Raw genomic sequence first — 12,182 nt, forward strand, 5'->3', positions numbered from 1 at the left:
TAGTGATATCATCACCACTTAAAGGACTATCCTTTGCTTGGTATGATATTTGAAAATATTCATAAAATCCATTTAATTACTGTTACCCTAAAGGAAAAGTTTTAGTAGACATTTATCAACGTGCTGCGTAACGGGTGAGGTGGGAGCTGGAAGGTAGGTTCAGAACGGGGGAGACCCGTGTATACCTGTGGCCAATTCATGTTGCCGTACGGCAAGAACCAGCACAATACTGTAAAGCAATTATCCTCCAATTAAAATAAATAAATTTTTTAAAAATCAAGGAAAGCTAATTGAAATTTAGATGAATTTAATTGAAAGTTATCATAAGTGACTTTATTAATAATCTTAATAGAGTTAGCACTGCTGTGTTTTGATAGTTTTCACATATCACAATAATGCGTTGGCATAAAGGCGAATTGTTTTAAACTTTGGTTTTGTTTTCTGAAATTATCCTTGGTGAAAAGCAAAGGAATCAGACTTTATAAAGAACTCTTAATTAGGATCATCCCCCCTTTTATAGTGTTGTGATCCACGTAGATCTAATCCTAATTCTAGGATATTCTATGTATTTCAGTATTAAAAGCTTCATAACTTGGATTCTGTTAACATAGAATGTGAAAAATTAAGATGTAAGCAAGAATGAAGTTCAGTTGTTTGCTGTTAGGGGGAAGGAAGGGATTATTGAGTAGATTAATTGATTTGAAATTAATCTGCCTCCAGGTTGGCCTCAGAGACCTATTCTGCCAACTTTCTTCCTCCTACCACAAAATGCCAGTGATAGAGGCATTTGTATTGTGGAGAGTCTCCACGTCTGTCAGGGTTGGCAAGGCTCTCATAGTACCCCCAGGCGAAAGTTCTCGGGGGAGTTTTCCTCAGCTCTTCATCTCCTCTTCCTTCTTCACTTGCTCTCCAGTAGACTTAGACCAGTAAACAGTTTTACTTTTAAATCAATAGGGCTTTATCAAAAAACAATTATTTACATGATTTTAGGTCTTTTGTAGAGGAGGATCTAGGACAGAAGAGAAACTGCTTGGAGCGTTAATTCACTTAAATGGAAATGTATACAGCACACTGCCGTTTTCATTGTAAGCACTCAAATGTGTGAGGAGTCAGTGGCATTTGAAACAGTCATAATGTTTTTTAGATGTTTAAATTTAATCACTGTGTTTGTTTTTGCCAGTGTGGCATTTTCCTTAGGCATAAGAAAAGCATGAATACAGTTAGCACAAATCAATTTTTAGCTTTAAATAAAATTCTAAAATCATAATATTTCAGGAAATTGTTTTTGTACAGGTAAATGGTTGCGGTTTTGTGATGAGAACAGGAAAGCCTACAAATTTATTAAGGGTACAGTATTTAAAACTACTTATGATACTAATGTTTCATTCTATTTAAAGCTGGTTACTAACAAAGCTTTTTCCTGCATGTATTTCTTTCTGTGTGTGATTTCTAAATGCTTTTAATGTGTAACAAAACAAAATTATCCACCTTTTGTTATAAAACTCAGTTGTAACAGAATTTGCAGATATCTTGTTTTTGCTCTTGAGGTATTTATCACATTAACAACAAAGTAGGTTGTCATGCTGGTAAATTCCCAGGTGATGCCTTTGCTGTGGGATTCAGTTTTTGAATCTCTTTTCCCGAGAAAATGTTGCTAGTACTGAATTATTTAAAATCTGTGTTGGTGTAGGAAGAAGAATTTGGTGTTGATGATTCTTACTCTGAACATGGAGCACAGTACAATCAGACCCACCTAGAGATGATGGAAAGTGAATTGGCTGGGAAACAGCATGAGATTGAAGAGCTCAACAGAGAACTAGAAGAAATGAGGGCTACCTATGGGACTGAAGGGCTGAAGCAGGTGTGTTTAACTTATATGGCTTTCATTTTGTTACTCACAAAACAAAAATAGGAAATTTGAATGATAGTATAGATACATTCTGGAGAAGGCAATGGCACCCCACTCCAGTACTCTTGCCTGGAAAATCCCATGGACGGAGGAGCCTGGTAGGCTGCAGTCCATGGGGTCGCTAAGAGTCGGACATGACTGAGCGACTTCCCTTTCACTTTTCACTTTCGTGCATTGGAGAAGGAAATGACAACCCACTCCAGTGTTCTTGCCTGGAAAGTCCCAGGGATGGGGTACGCTGGTGGGCTGCCGTCTATGGGGTCACGCAGAATCGGACACGACTGAAGCGACTTAGCAAATAGATACATTCTTTAAAGATGGGGTTTTTAAATGGTGACTTAGAGTCACCTTGTGATATTTGTCCTTACGTATATCATAAACAGCATTGCTTAAAACTAGTCCATTAATAAGCCTAAATATAACATAGATGTTTTATTAAACTTTATGAGATACCTAGGATGAAATCACTTCAGTATGGATGGATGGATGTTTTTGTAATCAGCCTGAGAGAAACTTAAATTGTAAACCACGTCAATACATTATGACTTAGACTCATTAAACCTGTCAGCAGGTCTTTGTAAATAACTTCTTATAGTTAAAATGACATCTGTTAGTTTGTGGCAGTCAATTATGAAAAGAAGGTGAAATAAGACATTGATGAGGATGACAGAATATTTCAGTTTCACCTTCTTTAGAAACAAGTAAGGCTTAAGCATGGCCATCATGGTAATACCTACAAACATTGGAGCATCCCTAAATATAAAGACACTTGTCCTTCTAGAAGTAGATATACGGGTAAGTCAAATCTAATGTATTTTGTTCCCTAGTTCAGATAATCTTTTTAGAGTTGGTTTGGAAGTAAAACTAATTGTTGCAAGATAATAGCTTTCAAATATGGAAAAGACTGCTTACAAATTGTAATAACTCTGCCAATGCATTTCGAATATCTTATTTTTGAAGTTACCTGTACTAATGTTTAGTTTTGTTAAAAAAATAAGCGTAACACTTTTAATTTTCACTGATGTCTTTTAGTTGCAAGAATTTGAAGCTGCCATTAAACAGAGAGATGGCATCATAACCCAGCTCACTGCAAATTTACAACAGGCAAGACGAGAAAAGGATGAGACGATGAGAGAATTTTTAGAGTTGACAGAGCAGAGTCAAAAATTACAGATTCAATTCCAGCATGTAAGTATGACTAGTAGAAGAAAATTTATTAAATTTTTAATAATGAATTAAATCTTTTTCTCATGTTTTCTAGAACAAATATAAGCTTGTTTAAAGGTCGTGTTTGCTTATTAATGTATTATGTTGAAAAAACTGGTAAATACTTGTTATATTAACTAGGAATTTAATTCATACTTCTTGAGTGGTTTTATGCTATTAGTTTCTTTATACTTCTTCCTTATCTATATTTTAAAATCTTATAAGTTTGATAAGGTGAATTTTCGCAGAAATTAACCTGTAGTTATATCCTTTGTCTAAAGGATGTCTGAAGTCATACCCTGGTATGACTTTATTTTAGTTAGGTTCTAGAATGTAACTTGATTGAATATATTCCATTTACCTTTAATAAGATTCATAGGAAACTAGTGGAATTAATCAACGTTTCTGATGATGAGCAACAGAAAATAATTTGAGAAAAGGGAGGAATCTGTCAGCTTAAATAATGTACCCATGTTTATCTGATCAGCTATGAAAACGTGTTGGCTGGAGTCTCAAACCTCTGAATCCAGCACACGTCCCAGAGAACAACTATTAGCCAAGCAACACCAACAAAGGATGTCCATTCCTTGGTGCACTCATTTAAGAATTTAATATTTTGGGGTTTCTTTATATTTTCAAGTTACAGGCTAGTGAAACTCTGAGAAACAGCACGCATAGTAGCACAGCTGCCGATTTACTACAAGCCAAGCAGCAGATCCTCACTCATCAGCAGCAGCTGGAAGAACAAGACCACCTATTAGAAGATTATCACAGAAAGAAAGAAGACTTCAAAATGCAAATTAGTTTCTTGCAAGAGAAAATCAGAGCATATGAAATGGTATGTTTATTTGAAGGAAGTCAGCCAGTGTACAGCAACTTAACGGTTGACTTTAAAGCTTTTTATCCAAATGTTTATCTTTTTGTTATACACCTGAATCACAAAGTTTCATAATTCAGAAAAGTTCTTTAAACATGAAAAATAATTTATTTCAAAAACAATTGGGAGTCTTCCAGTAATAGGTATTAAGATAATACTCATTACTGAGTTCTTCGAAAGTAATCAGCTTATGTTAAACTGAGTCCTCAGGAGAATCCATATATATAACCAGAACTTCTGTCCTTTTTTCTTTTTCATCTAAAGATGTTTCTACTCATTTTAGCCATGGTTATGTAATTCTGTAAATATTTTCATGGCAAAATGAAATTTTATGGATTTTAGTTAGAAAAAGGGCTTCCCTGATGGCTCAGATGGTAAGAATTGGCTTGCAATGCAAGAGACCTGGGTTCAGTCTTTGGGTGGGGAAGATCCCCTGGAGGAGGAAATGGCAACCCACTACAGTATTCTTGCCTGGAAAATTCCATGGCAGACGAGCCTGGAGGGCTGCAGTCCATGAGGTTTCAAAGAGACAGACACGACTGAGCGACTAACACACACTTCAATTAGAAAAAAATACAGATTCTCTTTATTCGTGGTAGTTAATGTGTTATATAAAGTTGCCTGGAACACTTATTCAATAATTGATGCTCCCAGGGTGTGTGTGTTATATAAAGTTGCCTGGAACACTTATTCAATAATTGATGCTCCCAGGGTGTGTGTGTATATACACACACACACACATACATATCATATAGATTTTTTTTACCCTTTCCACTGTATTTTATTTTTTAATTTTATTGAAGTATATTTGACTTACAACATTGTGCATATCATACAGATTGTAATATTAAATCCTAAAAAGATTCTGGTAGATTATAGCTTGAAAGAGACATGAAAGTCAAAAGTGTTAAGTGACTGGTCTAAAGGTAGCACCTTCCCCTCCTCCTAATTGCGATTCAAACTCTCTTGGGCTAGCCCAGAGCCAGAAGTTTTTACAGTACACTCCACTACTGCCTAGCACCTCCATCCTCATGGTCTCCTTCCTTGTTCTCTCGCCTTGCTCATCTTGCTTGACATCATCTTAGCTTGAATCATGAATGTCCAGCAGCTCAAGTTTTTTACCATTCTGTGTACTTCTACAAATGACTGAGTATTGATTTGGGAGTTATCTATAAATTTAAACAAGTAGGCAGGTTCACACATGTGGAATCCTTGAATAATGAGGACAGACTAAACATACAGTACAGTATTTTTTGTAATTTAGGCAGTTCTTCTTCAAGATGTTGAGAAATTAGCACAACAAGACTACTGTTTGGATAACAATAAAAGTATTAGTTATCATTTGTTTTTGTTTACTTGGTATCAGGAAACCCTCAAAGCATCTTACACGTATTATATTACCTCATTGAATCATCACAGCAATCTTATGAGGCAAATACTATTATCACCCCCATTTTTCAGATGAGGAAGTTAAAGCAAAGCAAGACGAAGTAAATTGCCCAGATATACAGGTAATACATTGGTAGAGCCAGCTTTCAAATCTGTGTAGTCTTATTCCAGAGACTGTCGCTTAGGGAAATTAGAAATGTACAATTTTAAGATATTGAAGTTATAAAATGCACATGATTTACAACCAAAGTAACTTAAAAATCATTATGTAGATGTTTATAGAACACTTGTTTTGCATCAGGCTCTTGCAAGAGACAGTGATGCTTAAATGTGCTTTTTTCTTCACTAAAACTTGTGGTATACAAGGCATCCCAAAACAAGGCTAAGTATGAGTAAAAAGTGTTTTGAAAATTCTGGGCAGGTCTGGCTTCATAAGGGAAGTGATTCAGGGTAGGCTTAGCAGGGAAGTAATATTTGAGGTAAGTCTGTAAATTAGAACACTTCCCTTTCATTGAATTTTGTTTTCTTCATAATTGGTGCAATATATGCCACACAGAAGCTCTTCAGTACTTATTTGGTAAACAGTGAATAAATTATGAATCTGAACTGATAAGAGGACATTTTAAACAGGATGGAGTGTGCATAAAGACCCAGGTTGAACCATGTTAAAAATGTTTTATCAGCATCAAAAAATAGTTTGATTAGAAAACAATAGTCTTTGAAAATGAGTCTTTCCAGGAGATAAGACGAGAAAGGCAGTTCAGGCCTAGTAGACTGCCAGAAGGTAGTCTAGGCCAGAAGGCTCAGTATCAACAGTAAGGCATGTGACATTGACGGGATATGTGATACCAAGCCAAAGCTGATTAGGCTGTGATAACCTCATATGTCCATCTCAGAGTAGGAATGGCCATGCCTTTGGACTGAAATTCTTAATTCTGTTTACAGCAGCCCCCTACCTTGCTTTCTAGGTTAGGTGTGACTTTCCCAGAGGGATTAGAACTCTCAAAGTCTCCTGATACCTTGATTCTCTTTCTTGAACCATTCTTGCATGCTGCTAAGTCACTTCAGTCGTGTTCGACTCTGTGCGACCCCATAGATGGCAGCCCACCAGGCTCCCCCTTCCCTGGGATTCTCCAGGCATAACACTGGAGTGGGTTGCCATTTCCTTCTCCAATGCATGAAAGTGAAAAGTGAAAGTGAAGTCGCTCAGTCGTGTCTGACTCTTAGCAACCCCATGAACTGCAGCCTACCAGGCTCCTCCATCCATGGGATTTTCCAGGCAAGAGTACTGGAGTGGGGTGCCATTGCCTTCTCCGATTCTTGCATGGGCACTGCTACTATTTCCCTCTCAGACTTTCTTTTTCCCTAGGCCTTGACATTCTTTTTTTTTTTAAAGGTAAGTTAACACATCCATTTGAGGTGCCTTTAAGTCCCCTTGACCCGGGCCTTTGTCTTCTGAAGGTGATTTTAATTACTTAAGTATATTCAGACCTGTAAATTTTACTGTTTTTTCTGTCCTTGGGACTGCAGCCCCAACCACTCAGGCAAGTGAATGACAGAGACAGAACTTTGTCTCCAGGACTTCTACTTGACTGTCTCATGCTGTGACACTTCTCTGAATGATTAGGGACATGCCCTGGGCATGTGTTTTGGGTTTCAATTTATCTGCAGTTCCAAAATAAAGTCCTAAATCAGAACAGGGGTAAAAAACATCTGTCTTGCTTTCAAATTTCTGTTTACCCCCAAAATGTAGAATCAAATTGATATGCTCTAAATGGTGTAATTGTCTTGCGTGTCACTTGCAATTCAGCCACTTAAGCATGGCATATCCCTGAACTTCTGATTCATTTAGCCTTAGGAGTGAAGTTAAGGCTGACCTTTAGGAGCCTGTTTTTGTTGTTTTACTCTTTTCATAGCACCTGCCCACCAAACCTTCAGGTCACTAAAATACTGTATGGGAGGAACGTTGATTTTTTTTTTTAGGATTATCTCTAGAACTGTAAAGCGTATGTAGTCCTCTTGCAATTGCAAATACCGAATATTTAGAATGTTGATCAGTTAATAAGAAAGAAGAAAATATAATGGTTCAGACATATTTTGATCCCACTAAATTTTTTTATTAAAACATTTAATCATAGCAATGCAAGAAAACTTTCTTCCCCCCAAGAAGACCAACATTGCTATGATATTTGCTCATAGGTAGTGTTGGCTACACAAGTCCTTTGTCTCATTGACGTAAGAAAATTGAAGGAGCAGGCTCAGCCGTTGCTTTTTATAGAATAATGTAAAAAGCAGTTTCTATCAATTTTTTTGGTGATGGGGTTAAGGGGTATAAGTAACCGGAAACTAAAAATGCCATTTTTATGTTTTCATTTTTTCTTTATAAAGGAACAGGATAAAAAAGTAGAAAACTCAAATAAAGAAATACAGGAAAAGGAAGCAGTTATTGAAGAATTAAATACGAAAATAATAGAAGAAGAAAAAAAAACTATTGACCTAAAGGATAAAGTAACAGCTGCTGATAAATTACTGGAAGAATTACAAGAGCAGGTTGTACAGAAGAACCAAGAGATAAAAAATATGAAATTAGAACTGACTAATTCCAAGCAAAAGGAAAGACAGTGTTCTGAAGAAATAAAACAATTAATGGGGACAGTTGAGGAACTTCAGAAGAAAAATCATAAAGACAGTCAATTTGAAACGGATATCCTACAAAGAATGGAACAAGAAACACAAAGAAAGTTGGAACAACTCCGGGCAGAGCTGGATGAGATGTATGGGCAGCAGATAGTACAGATGAAACAAGAGCTAATAAAACAACACGTGTCACAGATCGATGAACTTAGGACACGACATAAGGGGGAGCTGGAGAATGCTTTAAGATCACATCCAAGTGTTACAGTCAATGAAGATCAAATAAAGTTAATGAATATGGCAATAAATGAACTGAATATAAAATTGCAAGATACTAACTCTCAAAAGGAAAAACTCAAGGAAGAAATAGGAGTGATTTCAGGAGAAAAGTCTGCTCTCCAGAGACAGCTGGAAGACCTTTTTGAAGAACTGAGCTTTTCAAGGGACCAAATTCAGAGGGCTAGACAGACAATAACTGAGCAAGAAGGCAAACTCAATGAAGCATACAAGTCCCTTAGTACAGTGGAAGATTTGAAAGCTGAGATTGTTTCTGCTTCTGAAGCCAGGAAAGAACTAGAATTAAAACATGAAGCAGAAGTTACAAATTATAAGATAAAGCTTGAAATGTTAGAAAGAGAAAAGAATGCTGTATTGGACAGAATGGCTGAATCACAGGAAGCTGAGCTGGAGAGGCTGAGGACACAGCTCCTGTTTAGTCATGAGGAAGAACTTTCCAAACTGAAGGAAGATTTGGAAATTGAACATCGAATAAATATTGAAAAGCTTAAAGATAACTTAGGCATTCACTATAAACAGCAGATAGATGGCTTACAGAATGAAATGAGTCAAAAGATAGAAACCATGCAGTTTGAAAAAGACAATTTGATAACTAAGCAGAACCAACTGATTTTGGAAATTTCAAAGCTAAAAGATTTACAGCAGTCCCTCGTGAATACAAAATCAGAAGAAATGACCCTTCAGATCAACGAACTGCAAAAAGAAATAGAAATACTCAGACAAGAAGAAAAGGAAAAGGGTACACTTGAACAGGAAGTTCAAGAATTACAACTTAAAACTGAATTATTGGAGAAACAAATGAAGGAAAAAGAGGATGACTTTCAAGAAAAATTTGCACAACTTGAAGCAGAGAATAGCATTCTTAAAGATGAAAAGAAGGCCCTTGAAGACACGTTGAAAATACATACTCCTGTTAACGAAGAAGAAAGATTAACTTTCATAGACTCCACTAAGTCCCAATCCAAAGACTGTCGCTGGCAAAAAGAGATAGAAATACTTACAGAGGAAAATGAGGACCTCAAAAAACAATGTATTCAGCTTACTGAAGAGATTGAAAAGCAAAGGAACACTTTTTCATTTGCTGAAAAAAATTTTGAAGTTAACTATCAGGAATTACAGGAGGATTATGCTTGTCTTCTCAAGGTAAAAAGCGATTTGGAAGACAGTAAAAATAAGCAAGAAATAGAGTATAAAAGTAAGCTTAAAGCACTAAGTGAAGAGCTTCATCATTTGCAAAGAATAAACCCAAGTATAGTGAAAATGAAAAGTTCAGTCTTTGACGATGACAAGACTTTTACAGCAGAACCACTGGAAATTGGTGAGGTTGTCGAGAAAGATACAACAGAACTTATGGAAAAACTTGAGGTAACCAAGCGAGAAAAGTTAGAGCTGTCAGAGAGACTGTCTGATCTTTCTGAGCAATTAAAACAGAAATGTGACGAGATAAGTTTTCTAACGGAAGAAGTTAAATCTTTAAAGCAAGATAAAGAGCAAGTTTTATTGAGATGTAGAGAGCTAGAAATCATAATTGACCACAGTAGGACAGAAAATGTAAATGTGCATGATGTCCATTTAAGCTCTTTGAAAGATGGAGTTTCAACAAGCAGGGATCCTGGAGGGTCAGTTCCTAAAATAAATAAAGATTTTGGTAAAGAATCAAAAATAATGGAGGTAAATAAAATTCCTTTTGAAAATATGACTCTGGAAAAAGAAAGCAAACAAGAACAGTTTTCTGCTCACTTGCCGTCAGTGACAAATGAATCATCACTTGGGATTACTGATCCAGGTGAAAACGATAAACTTCAGCAGGAGCTCAGTGCACTTAAATCAGAACAGGTATGTTTACTTAATGTGTGTACACTAAAGTGTACATTTCATACTGAAAGTTTTCATCTTCATACAACATAAATTAACCTCCTTTCAAGAATGAAAGTAAAGCCTGTGATGTAATTCTCACTTAAACTTATCATTTACATTTCTTTTTTCTGTTTTTTGTTAAACCGTGTTACCTCTCTTTTAGTTAATCTGCTCAGGAAATAGAACACATTTTCTTTGAAAAAGCAAGTTTAAATAACTTTGTTGAGAGTCAGAGCATTAAAATAATTATTTTGTAATATTTGGTTGCAATTCCAAAGATTGGTTTCAGAGGCTCCTTTTGTATTGGTGTTTTCAAGGTTAACTGAAAATTAACTCTTAAACTTTTTAGTACTTCATGTAGTTGTTCAGTAGTTATGAAACTCTTATTTCCCTGATAAAAAGATATTGATTTAAATCCTAGTTTTCTCAGAGTCTTGTTATACCTAAAGGGGAAAAAAATATTAATTCTAAATACAATTAAAGAATACATATAATGAGTAATACTAGATCACTGCTGACAATTTATATTTGATAGACACTGAAATTAGAAATAGCAGGAAGATCCCACTGGGCACATTGTATAATGGTGCTAACTAGAGCTTTATGTGTGTTTCTTCATTTCTAAACAAGTATTTGTAGACTCTTGCCAGGTAGGACTACAGTGGTGAACAAGAGTAAGAATTGGTTCAGCTCTCAGAGAGCGTATATTTTAGTGAGGGAGGCAGATAGTAAATGAAGTGAGTAGAAGAGTTAAGAAATAGTGATGTTTTATAAAGAAAATAAAAGATTATGTGATAGAGAATGGTGGGTAGTCATTAAATAGGGTGGTCAGGAAAGGGGTCTAGGAGGAATTGGCATTTGAACTGCTGTCTGATGACAGTGAGGAGTCTACCACAGGGAAATGAGAGCAACTGCGATGGCAGAGGTGAGTGTAAGGGACAGAATAAAGACCTGTTCGGCTGAGTTTGAGGGAAAGAGAGTGGAAGAAAAAGAGTTTGAAGAAGGAAAAGACCAGATCTTGGAGAGCCTTACAGACTTTGTAAGAAGCTGAAATTTTATTCTCTATATAGTAGGAAGCCCTTGGAAAGTTTTTTCTTTCTACTTCTTAATAAATGTGCTCATATTTATGATCTTATATCAAATTTTACATTTTAATAACCTAAATAGTTCTAATTACATATCTGTTAATACTTTGTTAAATATCTGAAATTGTTTTCAAAATCATAATTAGGTTTAATTTTATCACTCCTAAAAAAGCCAAGATCATTTAAAAAATTTTTTAAAGGCATTACTAGGAGAGGACCCAAATTTGAAGTTGTCAAAATGGTCAGATTTTTCTCACTAAAATGATTATTTTTTTCTAACTGAAGACACTTTCAGTGACATTTAGATACCATCTCCTTGATGTTAACTTCTGTAAAGTAAACAGAGACAAACGCAAAAGCTGTCCCTGACGCACACGTCACTGCCAAGACAAACCCCCTTAGTGATGGGGAGCCCAGTGAGGTGTGTGTTTATGGAAGGAGGCTCATGAAGAAATTGAGCAACAGTTTACACATCAGTAACACCAAAGAGCAATCTCAATGCGCTTAGAAATAATACTGCAGCCACAGAAATACTTCTGCTAATTGGCTAATAAACATGAAAAGATGCTTTCAATGTTATAAATTGATATAACAGTGAAATAGCATTTTATACCTATCAGTTTGACAAGATAAGGTTCACAATAAGAAGTGTGATGAGGATGTGGGGAGATGAGTATTCACCTACATTAATAACTATATCAGTGTAAAATTGTGTAATTGCATAAAAAATTTTGTTAAAATCTAATATTGATACAATATACATGGTCTACCATGTAGCATTTACATTTCTGCTGGCAGTAAGTGTGGTCTGTAACCAGCAGTGGCAGCATCACTTGAAAACAGGTTAAAATTCAAATTCTAGGGCTCACACCAGGCCTCTCTAAGTAGAAGCTCAGGGGTAGGGGCCCAGAAATCTGTTTTAAATCAT

The 12,182-nt window shown here is 35.8% G+C and overlaps 1 protein-coding gene across 2 annotated transcripts in view; it reads left to right on the plus strand.

Annotated features, from left to right (window-relative positions):
* The window catches only part of AKAP9 (A-kinase anchoring protein 9), a 161,214-nt gene that overhangs the window by 40,478 nt on the left and 108,554 nt on the right, over window positions 1-12,182 (plus strand). For both annotated transcript variants that reach the window (XM_070787145.1, XM_070787147.1), the window contains exons 4-8: window positions 1,294-1,347; window positions 1,691-1,861; window positions 2,942-3,097; window positions 3,756-3,953; window positions 7,770-10,148. In XM_070787145.1, the coding sequence (XP_070643246.1) occupies window positions 1,294-1,347; window positions 1,691-1,861; window positions 2,942-3,097; window positions 3,756-3,953; window positions 7,770-10,148 (2,958 nt within the window). The remainder of the gene's footprint in view (window positions 1-1,293; window positions 1,348-1,690; window positions 1,862-2,941; window positions 3,098-3,755; window positions 3,954-7,769; window positions 10,149-12,182) is intronic.

This window comes from Bos indicus, chromosome 4, assembly GCF_029378745.1.
Source record: "Bos indicus isolate NIAB-ARS_2022 breed Sahiwal x Tharparkar chromosome 4, NIAB-ARS_B.indTharparkar_mat_pri_1.0, whole genome shotgun sequence".
Taxonomy (NCBI): domain Eukaryota; kingdom Metazoa; phylum Chordata; class Mammalia; order Artiodactyla; family Bovidae; genus Bos; species Bos indicus.